At 41.8% G+C, this 17,594-nt stretch overlaps 8 protein-coding genes across 11 annotated transcripts; 5 read left to right on the plus strand and 3 right to left on the minus strand.

Moving 5' to 3' along the window:
• Nucleotides 1-1,399: 1,399 nt before the first annotated feature.
• LOC117571651 (uncharacterized aarF domain-containing protein kinase 5-like) lies at nucleotides 1,400-3,875 on the minus strand. Its single transcript, XM_034253884.2, is given in 6 exon segments — nucleotides 1,400-1,817; nucleotides 1,877-2,225; nucleotides 2,289-2,454; nucleotides 2,520-2,688; nucleotides 2,690-3,360; nucleotides 3,423-3,875. Coding segments are annotated over 6 exon segments (1,671 nt in total). The 5' UTR covers nucleotides 3,438-3,875; the 3' UTR covers nucleotides 1,400-1,516.
• Nucleotides 3,876-3,945: 70 nt separating this feature from the next.
• On the plus strand, nucleotides 3,946-6,778 carry LOC117571652 (protein wntless-like). Its single transcript, XM_034253885.2, has 2 exons — nucleotides 3,946-5,451; nucleotides 6,389-6,778. The coding sequence occupies exons 1-2, from the start codon at nucleotides 4,143-4,145 to the stop codon at nucleotides 6,631-6,633; spliced, it is 1,554 nt and encodes a 517-aa protein (XP_034109776.2). The 5' UTR covers nucleotides 3,946-4,142; the 3' UTR covers nucleotides 6,634-6,778.
• LOC117571658 (V-type proton ATPase 16 kDa proteolipid subunit c-like) lies at nucleotides 5,686-6,330 on the plus strand. Its single transcript, XM_034253896.2, has one exon. It carries the CDS (start codon nucleotides 5,837-5,839, stop codon nucleotides 6,317-6,319), a length of 483 nt encoding a protein of 160 aa, XP_034109787.1. The 5' UTR covers nucleotides 5,686-5,836; the 3' UTR covers nucleotides 6,320-6,330.
• On the minus strand, nucleotides 6,597-8,363 carry LOC117571654 (uncharacterized aarF domain-containing protein kinase 5-like). Of its 2 annotated transcripts, none has more exons than XM_034253888.2 (4): nucleotides 8,113-8,363; nucleotides 7,193-8,050; nucleotides 6,962-7,127; nucleotides 6,597-6,898 (listed from the first exon to the last, which is right to left on the minus strand). In XM_034253888.2, exons 1-4 carry the CDS (start codon nucleotides 8,125-8,127, stop codon nucleotides 6,597-6,599), a joined length of 1,341 nt encoding a protein of 446 aa, XP_034109779.1. In that variant the 5' UTR covers nucleotides 8,128-8,363. The 2 variants fall into 2 exon arrangements, with proteins under 2 accessions (XP_034109779.1, XP_034109780.1); XM_034253889.2 differs by having other exon boundaries at nucleotides 6,757-6,898; nucleotides 6,958-7,127.
• Nucleotides 8,364-8,450: 87 nt separating this feature from the next.
• On the plus strand, nucleotides 8,451-12,097 carry LOC117571649 (protein wntless). Its single transcript, XM_034253883.2, has 2 exons — nucleotides 8,451-10,144; nucleotides 11,082-12,097. Exons 1-2 carry the CDS (start codon nucleotides 8,836-8,838, stop codon nucleotides 11,459-11,461), a joined length of 1,689 nt encoding a protein of 562 aa, XP_034109774.1. The 5' UTR covers nucleotides 8,451-8,835; the 3' UTR covers nucleotides 11,462-12,097.
• LOC117571657 (V-type proton ATPase 16 kDa proteolipid subunit c-like) lies at nucleotides 10,455-11,074 on the plus strand. The gene has a single exon (XM_034253894.2). The coding sequence runs from the start codon at nucleotides 10,530-10,532 to the stop codon at nucleotides 11,010-11,012; it is 483 nt and encodes a 160-aa protein (XP_034109785.1). The 5' UTR covers nucleotides 10,455-10,529; the 3' UTR covers nucleotides 11,013-11,074.
• A 41-nt stretch (nucleotides 12,098-12,138) lies between the features above and the next one.
• On the minus strand, nucleotides 12,139-13,688 carry LOC117571653 (putative Dol-P-Glc:Glc(2)Man(9)GlcNAc(2)-PP-Dol alpha-1,2-glucosyltransferase). The gene is made up of 3 exons (XM_034253886.2): nucleotides 13,456-13,688; nucleotides 12,924-13,394; nucleotides 12,139-12,864 (listed from the first exon to the last, which is right to left on the minus strand). Exons 1-3 carry the CDS (start codon nucleotides 13,606-13,608, stop codon nucleotides 12,139-12,141), a joined length of 1,350 nt encoding a protein of 449 aa, XP_034109777.1. The 5' UTR covers nucleotides 13,609-13,688.
• A 78-nt stretch (nucleotides 13,689-13,766) lies between these two features.
• Nucleotides 13,767-17,509, plus strand: LOC117571656 (uncharacterized). Of its 3 annotated transcripts, XM_052004861.1 has the most exons (8): nucleotides 13,767-13,999; nucleotides 14,079-14,266; nucleotides 14,391-15,091; nucleotides 15,198-15,362; nucleotides 15,418-15,543; nucleotides 15,600-16,572; nucleotides 16,633-17,336; nucleotides 17,391-17,509. In XM_052004861.1, exons 3-6 carry the CDS (start codon nucleotides 14,627-14,629, stop codon nucleotides 15,828-15,830), a joined length of 987 nt encoding a protein of 328 aa, XP_051860821.1. In that variant the 5' UTR covers nucleotides 13,767-13,999; nucleotides 14,079-14,266; nucleotides 14,391-14,626; the 3' UTR covers nucleotides 15,831-16,572; nucleotides 16,633-17,336; nucleotides 17,391-17,509. The 3 variants fall into 3 exon arrangements, with proteins under 3 accessions (XP_051860821.1, XP_034109783.2, XP_051860820.1); XM_034253892.2 differs by lacking the exon at nucleotides 14,391-15,091 and having other exon boundaries at nucleotides 13,768-13,999; XM_052004860.1 differs by lacking the exons at nucleotides 13,767-13,999; nucleotides 14,079-14,266; nucleotides 14,391-15,091; nucleotides 15,198-15,362; nucleotides 15,418-15,543 and having other exon boundaries at nucleotides 16,036-16,572.
• The last annotated feature ends 85 nt before the right edge of the window (nucleotides 17,510-17,594 follow it).

A 17,594-nucleotide genomic window follows, 5' to 3' on the forward strand; every position in this document is an offset into this window, starting at 1 on the left:
TTCTAAGCCTTCGACGAGTCCTTTGCCTGACTGCCGCCAGACAGCGAGACATTCAGACAGCCGACATTTCAGGCGTTTCACACTTTAGCGTTGATTTTTAATTTCATATTTAGTTCTGGCTCCAAACAACAAAACCAGCAACAATAGTGCCAATAAACAATGGCGCAAAAATATGAATAAACAATGCAAATATTGTTTTGGAAAATACTTTTGTACTTTCAAATTATATTTCTTGAATTTTTAAATGTTTTCGAACCAAAATAATTTGTGATATTTGAAAGACAAGAATACTATGTATTATTATAATAACGAATTTGCAAATTCTGGAAAGCTTATAGAGAGTTCTGTATATATTTATTTCGATTTGAAGAAGTATTGAGATTAACACAATACTTTTAAGTCTCATTGGCAAAATAGTTTTTTACATGGCGACGATATTTATAGCTGAAGAAAAGTATTTTGAAATACGTTCAATTATTCAGATAAGCGAAGCTAAAATGTAAATATCAGTTTTTTAATTACAAACATCAATAGCCAAGTCTTAAATCTAATAATCTATTCGATAAGGATTTCTGAAACTTATCGCTCTATTCACAAAATCGCTTTCAAATAAATTTGTACTTATTACTATTCACATTTTCCAAAAATACTATTAGATTTGGCCACAGTACAGCTCGACCTAGGCTTAGAGGACTTGACTCGCTTGTCTGTCAGTCAGCGAAAGTAACTTTAAATGAAATTGAATTGAATTTAGTTCTGTGTGCACCACACGATATACTCCATATACTCGATGGTGCTCTTTATGTGAAAGTGTTATAAAGGTGTTCGGGAGGCGCCTCATTCACAACTTGCTCATATCGTGCATATATACTATATATGTATATGCAAGTATATTGGGCGCCAAGATTTTTGGCATGTTGATGCCTGCCATGGCGCCCCACACAACCGGAAATATGTAGTTGTTGACGCCCATTTGTGCCTATTTCGGGGCAAAAATATGTGTGTTCCTCACAAGTCGACAATGCTCGATATTCACAAATATATATAGCTGGTTAATTAGATACCCTCTATGTTTTGGTTACCAATTTAAAGTCTTCGTATAAACGTGGCTAAATAAATACACTTCACTCACAAACAAATTAGGACTTAAGATGATTTGTGTTGAATTTTTACAGGGTATACGACGCAGTAGTTGCATAAAATTCAAAAAGTTTTCGCTAATCTGAAAACTCTATTGATTCGTTGTGTTTGGGACTCCTAAGTGGCAGTGAATGTTGGTTAGCAATAACTGTTTTGAGTGAGCCAACCTTGGATAGCAGAGCTGCAATTTAATTAAAGTAGCTTATGTGACCTTTAGATAGCTAAACGGGTTGTCTATGTCCATCCAAATGACAAGCTGTAAGCATAAAAGTTGCAAGTTTTAATCTATTTAGCTTCTTTGAAATGACAAGAATCACAATTATAAAAAGTATTGCACACATTAACGATAAATGCTTATAGAGAAATGCTCAATTAGCTAGTGCAATTGCTGCTTGTCCTGTTCCATCAAATCACGCACTAGCGTTTTTGCAGATTCCGGAGCGCGTCCCACCAGATACAAGAAATTAAAATAATAGTTCATGACCCGCAGCCGCATTGATGCTGACCACAGACAGTACTCGAAGTAAATGCGACGACACATCCAGCGCATGTACTGTACCGGGGATCTCTGATTGCGCTGGTAAAGACAGCGCTGGGCATAGCGTGCCATGACCTGTGGACGATTCACCACGTTACCATGCTTGTCCCCAATGGATCGCACCGTATTCAAATTGCGGCTAAAATACAAAACATTTTTATTATAGTAAATAAATAAGTTATTCAATGGAGAACTCACATGACGAATAGCATGCTGCGCGGCATTTCCTTGAGCGTACTCATAATAACATCGAAGTTCTCCCTGGCCACCTTGCGTATGTGATCAAGCTCCTCCTGAGAGAGCTTGCTACGAATTGGACCGCTGCGCATTCGTATGGGCTGCTGAAAGAGCACTTCAGCAAACTTGATATACTCGACTACGTCAATCTTGTTGGCAGCCACCTTCATCTTGGCCTCATCTCGCAAAACAGTTGCCTCCCAAAACTCACACAGCGGACCGCGCACATTCTCCGGCAACTCCTCGTAGAGCCCATGATCTAATAAGACAATCTCCGCGTGTCCATTGTGTGCATTTTTTCGTACAAAAACTGCAAATTAAATGTTATGCTGCTTTCTTGAGCCGATCGTCACAAATTATTATGATTACCCACTGTTGCCGGGATGCGGATCAGCGTGCACGAAACCAGTGTGAAAGATTTGCTCGGCAAACACATTATATAGCTTCGAGTCAACATCAATGAGGCTTAGGTTTTGTTGCTTAATTGCATCCACATCGCCGATTTTATAGCCATCCATCCATTCCATGGTCAGCACGCGCTACAACACAAGGTATTCAGTAGGTTAAAATAAATACATTTGTGATAAATATATAAAGCACTTACAGTTTTTGTTTGTGGCCAATAGATTTTGGGGACTGCAACATAGCTAAGCTTCTTTAAATCGTTCGCGCATCGTTCAGCATTGTGTCCTTCCTGAACAAAGTTGAGTTCTTGTACTAGATTCTTGCGCAGATCGTTCATGATCCAGCCGAAATTGTAGTTCTTAAAGAAAGAGAAAGATAATGGTCGCCACATCACTAATAAATCGCTTCTGCAAATCGCTGTACTGCACTTTGACGGCCACCTGCTCGCCGCTATGCAATCTCGCTTTGAACACCTGAGCTAAACTCGCGGCCGCAATGGGCTTGTAATCAAACTCTTCGTATAACTCCTCAGGCAATTGGCCAAAATCTGTGCGAAACACCTTTTGAATGTCCTCTTTTGACGTAGGCAAACATTGATCCTGTAGCTTAGCTAGCGTACTGGTATATTCAATGGGCAATATGTGATTGATGGCCGCAAAGCCTTGCCCCACTTTTATATAGAGGCCACCGTTAAGCAGACAGGTTTCCAGCAGACGATCAGCACTCTTTTGATGTAATACCTTAATCTTTGTCTTGTACTCGGCATCATTTTCATCGAGTCCCAAATAATCGATAGCAATTAACACCGCTGTCTTCACTGAACGCACAAAGCGCACCGACGATCCTGAGTAGGTGAAATCATTAACATAGCCATCATAGCCAAGTGCTCCAGCACCAACCAGTGCAAATCCCAGACGTACAAAGGGCAAAGTCTTCCAGCTACGACTTTGATTACTCTGATGGGCTGTTGCCCGTCGGCTATGAAACTGTCTAATTCGAAATGTCGACCGGTAAGCAATGCCAGGTAATTGCCAAAGTTGCTGTAAGACGTAAAGAAAGAGTTTTTTAGAACTGTTGGTAAATAAATGGATTTCTCACTTACAGATGTTCGCTGCATACTTATGGACTTGTGTACTTTCTTATCAAAACAATTACAAACAGCTGTTTAGCTTTACCGCTGTAGCAGCTGCAGCGCGATATGCATTTACCCATCTGCCCATTAGCAGGTATACCTAATTTTGTGCAATATCTAAATGTCCAAATTAATAAATTTAACTTTTGTGTGAGAGCTATTTTGCAGTAAGCAACAGGTATAATTTAATCACATTTCGAATTTGTTGTGGCTATTGCAACATTGTGGCAACTGTAGCCATGTTATCGATAGATAAGTGGTTGACTACAGAAAGCATCGATACCTTAAGAGTTGCCAGCAATTGTCTAATTTTAAATTATTTTTTGCTTTCTGTTGCACAAATATGCGTCATCATGGAATTATTATGAATATAAGTATATCCTGCAATTTTACAGATTTTGTAAATTACTGCTAATCGGTCAATGACAGCAACAGCTGTTTCGCAGGCTGTCTGCAAATTAGTCGACAACTCTAACATTCTGTATACGAACGCCGCCGCTTTGTTTGTTTCGCCGACAGTCGACGAAGAAGTCGGCACCTAACATTTCGAGTTCTTTTTATAGCGCAAATACAAATTGTTTACATTAACGTGAGATATCAAAAGTAGAGGACACGCCTGCTGCCTCGTAAATCGAAATAACGCAGTAACTGTGATTGTGCCGCACCTTAGCCAAAAAAGTCAAAAAGAAAATGTCGGGTACGATTCTGGAGAATTTGAGCGGTCGCAAGCTGTCCATATTGGTGAGCAGTCTATTGCTTTGTCAAGTGGCCTGCTTCCTGCTGGGTGGTCTCTATGCTCCCCTCCCTGCTGGTCATCAAACTGTGCTTGGCACCAAGTGTCGTGATGATCCCAGTCGCCAAAACGACACCAGCTTTTTTGTGTATTCACGTGGCGCCGGTGCCTGTAATCCGGTGCAGCTAGACGAGATTGAAGATGATCCACTGAAGATGGCCAATCAATTGGTGTATGTTTTTCAAATGCCGCTACCACGCAATAATCGTGTACTGGATTATAGCCGGTGGCAACAGAATCTCATTGGAGTGCTGCAGGTGGACATTGCATATGCTTCGTCTTCGGAGCTAAGTGAACCGCCCAAGGATCTGCAGTTGACCATTGAGGCGCGACTCGCCTATCGCAACAACGACGATGGTGACAAGGATTGGCAGCTGTATGCAAACAGCGTAGAACATCGCTATCTCGACTGTCATCCAACGCATAAACACGCCAAGGAGACCCTCTACAATTGCGACATCATTCCACTGTTTGAGCTGGGCGCACTGCATCACAGCTTCTATTTGCTGAACCTGCGCTTCCCCATGGACTCGCCCAAGCAAATTAACATGCAAGTGGGACACATGCATGATCTCACCTTGACAGCCATCTATCAGAATGGTGGCTTCACTCAAGTCTGGCTGCTACTCAAGACGCTGCTCTTCCCCTTCGTCGTGGGCATTATGATCTGGTTCTGGCGTCGCGTTCACATCCTGCAACGTTCTCCTGCCCTCTTGGAATACATGCTGCTCTATTTGGGTGGTGCTTTGAGCTTCCTCAATCTGCCACTCGAGTATCTGACGCTGGGCGTGGAAATGCCATATATGCTGCTGCTGAGCGATGTGCGACAAGGCATATTTTACGCCATGCTTCTCTCCTTCTGGCTTGTGTTTGCCGGCGAGCATATGCTCATCCAGGATTCGCCCAACAAGTCCACCATACGCTCACGCTACTGGAAACATCTGTCGGCCGTTGTTGTCGGTTGCATTTCGCTGTTTGTGTTTGACATTTGCGAACGGGGAGTCCAACTGCGCAATCCCTTCTACTCCATTTGGACAACGCCGCTGGGCGCCAAGGTTGCCATGAGTTTCATTGTGCTGGCTGGTGTTTCGGCTGCCGTCTACTTTCTCTTTCTCTGCTTCATGGTGTGGAAAGTGTTCAAGGACATTGGCGATAAACGTACTTCATTGCCATCCATGTCCCAGGCGCGTCGTTTGCATTACGAGGGTGAGTAGATATACCATTCATAAATATTTCTTCTTCGATATACATTAAACTGTGCTGAGTGACTGAACTCTAAAAGTATGGCTGGAATTAGGAGGGTTTTCAAGATTGCCACTATTTTTATCTACAGATTAAAGTTTATATAAAAAGTTTAAACGGTAATAGCCCAGTAAAGTAGGCAATAGAAATGGTCTTTGGGGATATTCTAAAAGTTTATTTTAATTTTTTTGAAAGAATTCATCGAAAAGATAAAGACCAACTTCATAATAGTAAAAATATGTATTTAAAAATTCCAATCGGTTTATAACTGAGTAGGCAACTGATTTAGGTGTTAAGCTATACTTCAATTGTGCGTCCAACTCTATAGCAAAGGAAACCATATTGCAAAATGTCTTCAACCGAAGGTGAAGCCACTATTGATGAGCCGCCGCATGCATGTTTCTTTTGTGTCATGGGCGTCACCTCGGCCATTGTGTTTACCACCATGGGAGCTGCTTATGGAACAGCCAAGTCGGGTGTGGGTGTTGCAACAATGGCCGTCAAGCATCCCGAACTAATTATGAAGTCCATCATACCCGTTGTCATGGCTGGCATTATTGCCATCTATGGATTGGTTGTCGCTGTTCTCCTGGCGGGCACAATTGCCGATGTGTCTACCAGTTTCCGTGCTTTTCTTAATCTGGGCGCTGGCATTGCTGTGGGTCTCTCTGGCATGGCTTCAGGCTTTGCCATTGGCGTTGTGGGTGACGCTGGAGTTCGTGGTTCGGCACTGCAACCAAAGCTCTTTGTGGGCGTCGTTTTGATTTTGATCTTTGCCGAAGTGCTGGGTCTTTATGGCCTGATTGTGGCCATCTATTTGTTTACCAAGTAATAGGAACTTAACTTGTAATTTCAAAAGATTCGACACTTAATAAACTTGTGCGTATTCATTTATTTGTAGGTCTCATCTATCGCTTCAAATTCCTTATGCTGGCCACTTTGCTGTGCGCTGGTTTGACCGTCGCCGGCTTCATCATGGGCCAAATGGCCGAAGGACACTGGCAATGGAACGAAGAAATCGAAATTCAGCTAACGTCCGCTTTTCTCACCGGCGTCTATGGCATGTGGAACATCTACATCTTTGCCCTGCTCATCTTGTATGCGCCCAGTCACAAGCAATGGCCCACGATGCAAGCTCCACGATGATCAAGCTCCTCCTGAGAGAGCTTGCTACGAATTGGACCGCTGCGCATTCGTATGGGCTGCTGAAAGAGCACTTCAGCAAACTTGATATACTCGACTACGTCAATCTTGTTGGCAGCCACCTTCATCTTGGCCTCATCTCGCAAAACAGTTGCCTCCCAAAACTCACACAGCGGACCGCGCACATTCTCCGGCAACTCCTCGTAGAGCCCATGATCTAATAAGACAATCTCCGCGTGTCCATTGTGTGCATTTTTTCGTACAAAAACTGCAAATTAAATGTTATGCTGCTTTCTTGAGCCGATCGTCACAAATTATTATGATTACCCACTGTTGCCGGGATGCGGATCAGCGTGCACGAAACCAGTGTGAAAGATTTGCTCGGCAAACACATTATATAGCTTCGAGTCAACATCAATGAGGCTTAGGTTTTGTTGCTTAATTGCATCCACATCGCCGATTTTATAGCCATCCATCCATTCCATGGTCAGCACGCGCTACAACACAAGGTATTCAGTAGGTTAAAATAAATACATTTGTGATAAATATATAAAGCACTTACAGTTTTTGTTTGTGGCCAATAGATTTTGGGGACTGCAACATAGCTAAGCTTCTTTAAATCGTTCGCGCATCGTTCAGCATTGTGTCCTTCCTGAACAAAGTTGAGTTCTTGTACTAGATTCTTGCGCAGATCGTTCATGATCCAGCCGAAATTGTAGTTCTTAAAGATCAACTCGATAATGTCCTGGAGAAAGATAATGGTCGCCACATCACTAATAAATCGCTTCTGCAAATCGCTGTACTGCACTTTGACGGCCACCTGCTCGCCGCTATGCAATCTCGCTTTGAACACCTGAGCTAAACTCGCGGCCGCAATGGGCTTGTAATCAAACTCTTCGTATAACTCCTCAGGCAATTGGCCAAAATCTGTGCGAAACACCTTTTGAATGTCCTCTTTTGACGTAGGCAAACATTGATCCTGTAGCTTAGCTAGCGTACTGGTATATTCAATGGGCAATATGTGATTGATGGCCGCAAAGCCTTGCCCCACTTTTATATAGAGGCCACCGTTAAGCAGACAGGTTTCCAGCAGACGATCAGCACTCTTTTGATGTAATACCTTAATCTTTGTCTTGTACTCGGCATCATTTTCATCGAGTCCCAAATAATCGATAGCAATTAACACCGCTGTCTTCACTGAACGCACAAAGCGCACCGACGATCCTGAGTAGGTGAAATCATTAACATAGCCATCATAGCCAAGTGCTCCAGCACCAACCAGTGCAAATCCCAGACGTACAAAGGGCAAAGTCTTCCAGCTACGACTTTGATTACTCTGATGGGCTGTTGCCCGTCGGCTATGAAACTGTCTAATTCGAAATGTCGACCGGTAAGCAATGCCAGGTAATTGCCAAAGTTGCTGTAAGACGTAAAGAAAGAGTTTTTTAGAACTGTTGGTAAATAAATGGATTTCTCACTTACAGATGTTCGCTGCATACTTATGGACTTGTGTACTTTCTTATCAAAACAATTACAAACAGCTGTTTAGCTTTACCGCTGTAGCAGCTGCAGCGCGATATGCATTTACCCATCTGCCCATTAGCAGGTATACCTAATTTTGTGCAATATCTAAATGTCCAAATTAATAAATTTAACTTTTGTGTGAGAGCTATTTTGCAGTAAGCAACAGGTATAATTTAATCACATTTCGAATTTGTTGTGGCTATTGTAACATTGTGGCAACTGTAGCCATGTTATCGATAGATAAGTGGTTGACTACAGAAAGCATCGATACCTTAAGAGTTGCCAGCAATTGTCTAATTTTTAATTATTTTTTGCTTTTTGTTGCACAAATATGCGTCATCATGGAATTATTATGAATATAATAAGTATATCCTGCAATATTAGAGATTTTGTAAATTACAGTTAATCGGTCAATGACAGCAACAGCTGTTTCGCAGGCTGTCTGCAAATTAGTCGACAACTCTAACATTCTGTATACGAACGCCGCCGCTTTGTTTGTTTCGCCGACAGTCGACGAAGAAGTCGGCACCTAACATTTCGAGTTCTTTTTATAGCGCAAATACAAATTGTTTACATTAACGTGAGATATCAAAAGTAGAGGACACGCCTGCTGCCTCGTAACTCGAAATAACGCAGTAACTGTGATTGTGCCGCACCTTAGCCAAAAAAGTCAAAAAGAAAATGTCGGGTACGATTCTAGAGAATTTGAGCGGTCGCAAGCTATCCATATTGGTGAGCAGTCTGTTGCTTTGTCAAGTGGCCTGCTTCCTGCTGGGTGGTCTCTATGCTCCCCTCCCCGCTGGCCATCAAACTGTGCTTGGCACCAAGTGTCGTGATGATCCCAGTCGCCAAAACGACACCAGCTTTTTTGTGTATTCACGTGGCGCCGGTGCCTGTAATCCGGTGCAGCTAGACGAGATTGAAGATGATCCACTGAAGATGGCCAATCAATTGGTGTATGTTTTTCAAATGCCGCTACCACGCAATAATCGTGTACTGGATTATAGCCGGTGGCAACAGAATCTCATTGGAGTGCTGCAGGTGGACATTGCATATGCTTCGTCTTCGGAGCTAAGTGAACCGCCCAAGGATCTGCAGTTGACCATTGAGGCGCGACTCGCCTATCGCAACAACGACGATGGTGACAAGGATTGGCAGCTGTATGCAAACAGCGTAGAACATCGCTATCTCGACTGTCATCCAACGCATAAACACGCCAAGGAGACCCTCTACAATTGCGACATCATTCCACTGTTTGAGCTGGGCGCACTGCATCACAGCTTCTATTTGCTGAACCTGCGCTTCCCCATGGACTCGCCCAAGCAAATTAACATGCAAGTGGGACACATGCATGATCTCACCTTGACAGCCATCTATCAGAATGGTGGCTTCACTCAAGTCTGGCTGCTACTCAAGACGCTGCTCTTCCCCTTCGTCGTGGGCATTATGATCTGGTTCTGGCGTCGCGTTCACATCCTGCAACGTTCTCCTGCCCTCTTGGAATACATGCTGCTCTATTTGGGTGGTGCTTTGAGCTTCCTCAATCTGCCACTCGAGTATCTGACGCTGGGCGTGGAAATGCCATATATGCTGCTGCTGAGCGATGTGCGACAAGGCATATTTTACGCCATGCTTCTCTCCTTCTGGCTTGTGTTTGCCGGCGAGCATATGCTCATCCAGGATTCGCCCAACAAGTCCACCATACGCTCACGCTACTGGAAACATCTGTCGGCCGTTGTTGTCGGTTGCATTTCGCTGTTTGTGTTTGACATTTGCGAACGGGGAGTCCAACTGCGCAATCCCTTCTACTCCATTTGGACAACGCCGCTGGGCGCCAAGGTTGCCATGAGTTTCATTGTGCTGGCTGGTGTTTCGGCTGCCGTCTACTTTCTCTTTCTCTGCTTCATGGTGTGGAAAGTGTTCAAGGACATTGGCGATAAACGCACTTCATTGCCATCCATGTCTCAGGCGCGTCGTTTGCACTACGAGGGTGAGTAGATATACCATTCATAAATATTTCTTCTTCGATATACATTAAACTGTGCTGAGTGACTGAACTCTAAAAGTATGGCTGGAATTAGGAGGGTTTTCAAGATTGCCACTATTTTTATCTACAGATTAAAGTTTATATAAAAAGTTTAAACGGTAAGAGCCCAGTAAAGTAGGCAATAGAAATGGTCTTTGGGGATATTCTAAAAGTTTATTTTAATTTTTTTTTAAGAATTCTTCGAAAAGATAAAAACCAACTTCATAATAGTAAAAATATGTATTTTAAAATTCCAATCGGTTTATAACTGAGTAGGCAACTGATTTAGGTGGTGAGCTATACTTCAATTGTGCGTCCAACTCTAAAGCAAAGGAAACCATATTGCAAAATGTCTTCAGCCGAAGGTGAAGCCACTATTGATGAGCCGCCGCATGCATGTTTCTTTTGTGTCATGGGCGTCACCTCGGCCATTGTGTTTACCACCATGGGAGCTGCTTATGGAACAGCCAAGTCGGGTGTGGGTGTTGCAACAATGGCCGTCAAGCATCCCGAACTAATTATGAAGTCCATCATACCCGTTGTCATGGCTGGCATTATTGCCATCTATGGATTGGTTGTCGCTGTTCTCCTGGCTGGCACAATTGCCGATTTGTCCACCAGTTTCCGTGCTTTTCTTAATCTGGGCGCTGGCATTGCTGTGGGTCTCTCTGGCATGGCTTCAGGCTTTGCCATTGGCGTTGTGGGTGACGCTGGAGTTCGTGGTTCGGCACTGCAACCAAAGCTCTTTGTGGGCGTCGTTTTGATTTTGATCTTTGCCGAAGTGCTGGGTCTTTATGGCCTGATTGTGGCCATCTATTTGTTTACCAAGTAATAGGAACTTAACTTGTAATTTCAAAAGATTGGACACTTAATAAACTTGTGCGTATTCATTTATTTGTAGGTCTCATCTATCGCTTCAAATTCCTTATGCTGGCCACTTTGCTGTGCGCTGGTTTGACCGTCGCCGGCTTCATCATGGGCCAAATGGCCGAAGGGCACTGGCAATGGAACGAAGAAATCGAAATTCAGCTAACGTCCGCTTTTCTCACCGGCGTCTATGGCATGTGGAACATCTACATCTTTGCCCTGCTCATCTTATATGCGCCCAGTCACAAGCAATGGCCCACGATGCACCAGCGGGACGAGACAACGCAGTCGAATGAGAATATTGTTGCATCCGCTGCCAGTGAAGAGATCGAATTCAGTCATCTGCCATCCGACTCCAATCCCAGCGAGATATCATCACTCACCTCCTTTGCACGCAAGGTGGCCTTTGATTAAAAGGGCCAAGCAAACAATGCGAACACAGGAGATGACACGGCCCGTCTTGAATCATTTATGTTGTGTGTGTGCCAAACTAATTGTAAGATTAGCTCTTGGCGGTCCAGGAGAGAGAAAGAGAGAGAGGAAGGAGGGAGAAAGAGCACGCTCTGCACTTCAACTCAAAGCTCAAAGTGTTAGGACGTACTTTTGCATTAGTATTACCAATTAACAGAGTAACATTTCTTGCCTAGTTTTTTGCATTTTACATACACATTATTATACTTAATGAATAGACTCGATTCTTAGCCATTTATCTTCATCATTCACGTATTTGTATTTCTTTTATATTCTTTTTGTCATATCCATGTTTTTTAACTGATATTTTGTAGTGAACGCGTGTACTTATTCTCCCAGACAGTATTATACTATATATACATATATGTATGTGTGAAATCTTTTAATCTAGCTATTAAGAATCTCTATATGAACGAACATTTTATCGGGTGCAACATTTGAATACCATAAGATATAATTACATAAATATATATATATTTAGTGTACAACCAATCTTTACTTTTATAACTGACAAATCGTAGAGCAATTTATCACTCCAGTAGCAATGCAATGAATAAACAAAAGCAATATTCAATCGACTTAATGCTGTGTCTTTTATGGAGATGGAGAGGGGAATGTGATTACCAAATGATGCGTTGCGGTGTCCGATAATTTTGCCAATAAAACTCTTTTGTGAAGTACACATAGAACGTAACCACATTCAACAGCAGATGCACGCCCAGTTCCATCCACTCGGCGAATCCTTTGCGCGTGGGTCGCGTATTCAGTCGGAAGAGCACATACGGCACCAGGAAGTAACGCAGCTCGAGTAGCCGCTGGAAGCACAGCACCAGCAGCAGAGCCACCGGAAACATTATCTTAAAGCTGTCCGGCATATGCCGCAATCCACAGCAGAGCAACGCCAACGCGAGCACATACAGCGGTGTCATGGCATAGCGGAACCACCAATATCTGCCGTACAGACGACTCCACACATAGAAGGTATAGTGGCGGTTGTCGGCCAACAAATAGGGATGCACCACAGTATTCAGGTGAATCACTGTCGCGATAAGCATTACAGCTAAGACTGTGCGTAGTCGATGGCGTTGCAGCAGTGCTAAAGCCGGACGCAATTGGCGCATCGTATTAGAGATGCCAAAGCCGGCAGCGAAGAGAGCGAAATATAAGAGCTGCGGCAGGTGCAGCGACGCTTCGTGAGCGCTTTTGTCGCCTACTACAATGGAGCCATTGATGAAGATGAAGCCAATAAATGGCAGTATGATTGAGGCATAGAAACAGCACTTGGCCAGTATGTGCAATATGCAATTGCAAATCAGCTGCGGACTGCTCAGCAGATGAAGCAAAAGCTGCAAGAGAAATGAGTATAAGCTATATGTAGATTGGGAAGAAACATTCAATTTGTTACCGCTGTGCCAAAAAGACGTATATTCTTTTCGCCCTCCGGCCGAGTCTTGGCGGCCTGTTGGACGACCGTGTCGAGTATGGTGATGCCACAGCACATGCACACCCACACGATGTTTGTCTGACGCATGAGCACACTGGCTGCACCGCAGACAGCCGCCGGCAGATGGGCCTCCTGTTGCCAGTAATTGTAGAACAACAGCACCATGGTCAACGCCAACGTGTCCGTATAGTACAAATGACTGAAGAAATATAACGGTGGTAGCACAGATAGAGTTATGGCTTCGTGAGCCGCATAAGCATTGCCACCAGTACCAGCCAGTGTGCGTCGTCTTATCTTGTACAACAACAATATGTTGATACCGGCCCCAGCCAAGCTAAGGAGACGCAATCCAGTCACGGTGCAGGCATTGAAGGGCTGCAGCACCAGAGCGAGCAGATACAACCCCGGGAAGGTGGTGATTTTCGAATCCCACTGCAATATTCATCCTTTTAGCACATTTAAAGTAAAGGTTACTACTCTGGCTACGCCTTACCACATCGAATTGCTTGCGGCAAAAGGCGAGGCCCTGTGGTATGTGAAACTCCTCATCGATGATGTAGTCCGAGGTGCTATTGACACGCAGAAATAAGGGCAGCGAATACAACACAAACCCAACGGGTAGCACCAGTTTCCACGATCCTATCATGTTCTTTTTTACTCTGCCATGGATCGATGTCGTCTCTTCAGCTAGCTACGTTGTTTGTTTATTTTCGGATACCGACACCGGCACCTCTTATCGAAAGCTATCGATATATCAAGGTTTAGTATTTTCTTCTTCATAAGCGAAGCAATTGAAAAGTGTGGTCACACCTTTTGTAGGTCGGCCGGGAAAGTAGTAAACAAGCAAAAAACAATGGCCAAAGCAGTGTTTACAAATCAAATTACTGATTACATTATTGAAAATGTTCAGGCTGCCGAGTTTATGTGGAATCACGCAAGTCCGCTATATAAATTGAAAAGTATGAAAAGTGATTTTTGGATGAAGCTAACGAAGGAAATCAACGCCAAATTCCACCCAACCGTACAGCTGAGTCAAGGTTTGGACATGCAATTAATTAATGCATCATTAGTGTTTGCATTTTTTACTGTATTTTGTTTATTTGGTTCCATCAACAGGTGACATTTCTCGAAAATGGAACAATCTCAAATCCTATTATACGTTTGAAAGTCAAAAAGTCATGAAAGCTAAACAATGTGAATTTGCACCTGAAACATTTGAAGTTGATTGGAAAAATAAGTCCAAAATGGATTTTCTAGCGAAGACATTATCGCCACAAATCGCGCCAAGCAAGAGAATCAGAAGAGTAAGTATTTGCTAGTTTTTGCACGCCCTATATAAACCACAAAAAAAATAAGTCATTTGCATTATGACTACATTAATTTCAACATTATCATCATTAATTTCATTGTACTGAATCTCAACATTAGTGCGAAAGAGACGAGCATATGCATCAAATTAATAATCGATAGAGATAGTGATGCAACACCATTCTGCTACAATTGATGTTATCGTTCTTTTTTTAATATCGATGTACGAAGGTATCGATGTTTTTAATGGCTATTAAGAAAATTTTCTTAGCTGCCTCAATAGTTAGTTGCAGCAATCGTGTAATTTGTTTATCTGCTGCTGCGTAGCTTTTGATCTTTTCTTAAAATAGTGAAAGATGAGTAGAGCTCAGCACGTCAATGGTTTAACAATTCAAGAAAAGCTGCAAATTATTACAGCTGTAAATAACAAAGTCAATAAAAATATTCTGTGTGCAAAATATGGCTGTGACAAATCAACAATTTACCGGATTATGAAGAGACAAACTGAAATTCAAAAATATTCAGAAGTATCTGAATTAAAGCGAAAACGGCAACGAAAAGGTGTCCATGACTTGGTAGAGGAAGAGCTTTATAAATGGTTCAAAGAACAGGATTCAAACAACCTTGATCAGCGTACACTTTTAGCAAAGGCCAAAGAATTTTGTGTTAAGTTCAACGATGACTACGAACCCAGTGTCAACTGGCTTTGGCGCTGGCGAAAGCGTCACAACATTAAATGCAGAAAAAGTCATAGCTCAAATGATTCCTCACTTACAGCAAATTTATCAATTTGTGACCCTCTAGCAGTTCCTCCTAATTGGGTAAATAGATTAATTGAATCCCATTGTTACTATACTAGATGCAACTAAGCGAAGACGGTATCATAACAGATTATTGCTAATATATGAATAAACTTCCCAATTTCAGGAAAGTGCTACTAAACCAGACGCTGCGGATGATGAATACTTCAATAATAGCAATTTTGAGTCACAAGATGAATCCTGGTCAGGTGATACTGGAACCCAGTCGTCATTTCAAGTGCCAGAGCTTGCCATTGATGTAGAGGAAGAAAAATACAGCGAAACTTTAAAAGTAAAGGCACAATTTAAATTCTCTTCAATTTGTTTAATATTCATTAAAATTACAGAGAACAGAGAGTACTCAGAAAATGGAGGATCGACATACAGCCAGTCTAGACAATGCACATTCCTCATCTCATCTACCAGTTTTAACGTCCGATGAAGAAGAACAAAAATCGAATATTAATACCTACGTAAGTTAATCAAACATTAAAAATATTGCAAATATTTATGAATAGGTCTTTTGTAGAAGCGACATCGGAAAACAACAGACAGACTGGCAACGATGGTGGCAAATCTTATAGAGCATCAAAATACTTTGTTCACACAGCGTCCAAATCAGCAATCGTCCCTGCAACATCCTGAAATGTACGCATTTTGGGATAGCATAATCAAAGACATACCTCCGGAAGCATTGCCGGAAATCAAATTTGAAGTAACGGCAGTATTACACTCAATTTATAAAAAATATAAAAACTAAATAGTTGATAAAATTGGCAACAAGTAAAATAGGCATCCTGTTATCTATATATTTATATAATTTGAGTCTTCCCTATTGGTATCTGCTTTAAATACGTTCGAATGGTCATATTTCAGAAACAAATTAAAAATTGCAACTTAAGTGCACCTAACGAAAATACCAAAATGAAAAAGCGTTTATTTTTTTTCGGTATTTATATAAAACGCAAGACAGCTCACAATCAGCTGTTTTTTGTTTATATTTGCTTGGCGTGAATTGTCGTTTATTGGCTGTGGATAAATATAATTATAAATAATAAATATAACAAATGAAAAACTCAGTATGAATTTACTAGATTTGGATGATGATTCCCTTAGTTGTTTATTACATCATTTGCCCATAGAGGATCATATGAACTTTGCCAAAGTTTGTCAACGATTCCATCGCATTTGGGAGGATTACAAATGTTGGATTTACAAGCGAATGGAACTGGGAAGTACATCAGACAAGGGCTTCAAACAAGAGTTGATTTTACTGCACCATACAGCAGATTATGTGAAGAATTTAATTGTGAATCTAAATAGAAAATTCGAATGGAATAAAATATACATGGCAAAATTTCTGAATATGCTGAAGAGAATGCATACTCTGGAGCGTCTTATACTGTGGTTAAAAGACGACGAGCCTTATGAAGTACTCGAGACTATAATTCGCACCCTTGAGCACCTGCCGAACATAAAGTGCATTGCAACCTATCAAGACAGTTAAATGATTTAAGACTAATACATATATAAATAGGCTAAATTGAATTTTTTGCTTACAGATGAAGTTGTGGATATTTTGTATCAGTTTGATGATTATGAGGATTTCCTGAAAGAATCCAAAATGAGTAGAAATCCAATGATTGAACCTATCTATTCCCATACCAAAATACGCCTTTTGGTATTAAACAACGCCCCCATTAAAGAAACACTTGCCGATCTCGCCCAGCACTCAAAACGCATCAAGGAACTTAGTTTTCGGATGACGCAAAAGGCTGAAGAATATTCTCCACTCGCTGAGTTGCCAAATCTACGTGTGCTACAGATCTTTGGGCATTATGGTGATGATTGCCCGGACTTAATGCCTTTAGTTACTGCTCTATCCTCAAAGCTATTACACCAACTATCATCACTGACGATTCATGTGCCTGGCCTGGGATACGATGAGACTGCAGAAATTATACGCATTGAGGGATTACAAAGATTGGACTGCCATTTTAGCGAGCTTCGCTGCCTCGAATTGTTAAAGCATCTTAAAGTGATTACATATCTTTTTATTAGAGTAGCTCATACCGAAAATATTGACAATCTAGTCTTGACAATTATTGAACATTGTCCAACGCTACTTGTTATACAAATTGATTCGCCCAATTTAAGCCGCAGTATTATTCCAAAGGCATTGAAAGTGCTGCAAAAGCTGCGAAATTCAAAGGATCAAAGCCCACTGAGACTAATGTTCGGGAAAAACCCAGTACAACTTGATGCAGTAAGTAATTTACATTCTAAAATATTTTTTATACACTAACAATTCTCTTTGCAGGACACGAGAGAGTACTTGAGAGTTTTCTGGTAAACACAATATGTTTGACATTTCGCCAATGCTGTGAATATTTAAAATATAAGTTTGTTGAATAAAGTGTGTTAACATTTTTTTTAAAATCTCTTTCAAATTTTTTTAGACTTTATAAAAATAGCTATTTAATATTTACTCGTTTCTTTGCGAACAAAACATTTTGTAAATGTC

The sequence above is a fragment of the Drosophila albomicans genome, chromosome 3 (assembly GCF_009650485.2).
Source record: "Drosophila albomicans strain 15112-1751.03 chromosome 3, ASM965048v2, whole genome shotgun sequence".
Lineage (NCBI taxonomy): Eukaryota > Metazoa > Arthropoda > Insecta > Diptera > Drosophilidae > Drosophila > Drosophila albomicans.

Coding starts and splice junctions, on each gene's coding strand:
- LOC117571652 (XM_034253885.2), top strand. CDS start 4,143: ATGTCGGGTACGATTCTGGAGAATTTGAGCGGTCGCAAGCTGTCCATA. Junction 5,452..6,388: donor GCGTCGTTTGCATTACGAGG/GTGAGTAGATAT, acceptor ATTTATTTGTAG/GTCTCATCTATCGCTTCAAA.
- LOC117571658 (XM_034253896.2), top strand. CDS start 5,837: ATGTCTTCAACCGAAGGTGAAGCCACTATTGATGAGCCGCCGCATGCA.
- LOC117571654 (XM_034253888.2), bottom strand. Junction 7,128..7,192: donor ATTGGCCACAAACAAAAACT/GTAAGTGCTTTA, acceptor CTTGTGTTGTAG/CGCGTGCTGACCATGGAATG. Junction 6,899..6,961: donor TGATCCGCATCCCGGCAACA/GTGGGTAATCAT, acceptor TTTAATTTGCAG/TTTTTGTACGAAAAAATGCA.
- LOC117571649 (XM_034253883.2), top strand. CDS start 8,836: ATGTCGGGTACGATTCTAGAGAATTTGAGCGGTCGCAAGCTATCCATA. Junction 10,145..11,081: donor GCGTCGTTTGCACTACGAGG/GTGAGTAGATAT, acceptor ATTTATTTGTAG/GTCTCATCTATCGCTTCAAA.
- LOC117571657 (XM_034253894.2), top strand. CDS start 10,530: ATGTCTTCAGCCGAAGGTGAAGCCACTATTGATGAGCCGCCGCATGCA.
- LOC117571653 (XM_034253886.2), bottom strand. CDS start 13,608: ATGATAGGATCGTGGAAACTGGTGCTACCCGTTGGGTTTGTGTTGTAT. Junction 13,395..13,455: donor GCCGCAAGCAATTCGATGTG/GTAAGGCGTAGC, acceptor TGAATATTGCAG/TGGGATTCGAAAATCACCAC. Junction 12,865..12,923: donor TACGTCTTTTTGGCACAGCG/GTAACAAATTGA, acceptor TTTCTCTTGCAG/CTTTTGCTTCATCTGCTGAG.
- LOC117571656 (XM_052004860.1), top strand. CDS start 16,152: ATGAATTTACTAGATTTGGATGATGATTCCCTTAGTTGTTTATTACAT. Junction 16,573..16,632: donor CATTGCAACCTATCAAGACA/GTTAAATGATTT, acceptor TTTTGCTTACAG/ATGAAGTTGTGGATATTTTG. Junction 17,337..17,390: donor ACCCAGTACAACTTGATGCA/GTAAGTAATTTA, acceptor TTCTCTTTGCAG/GACACGAGAGAGTACTTGAG.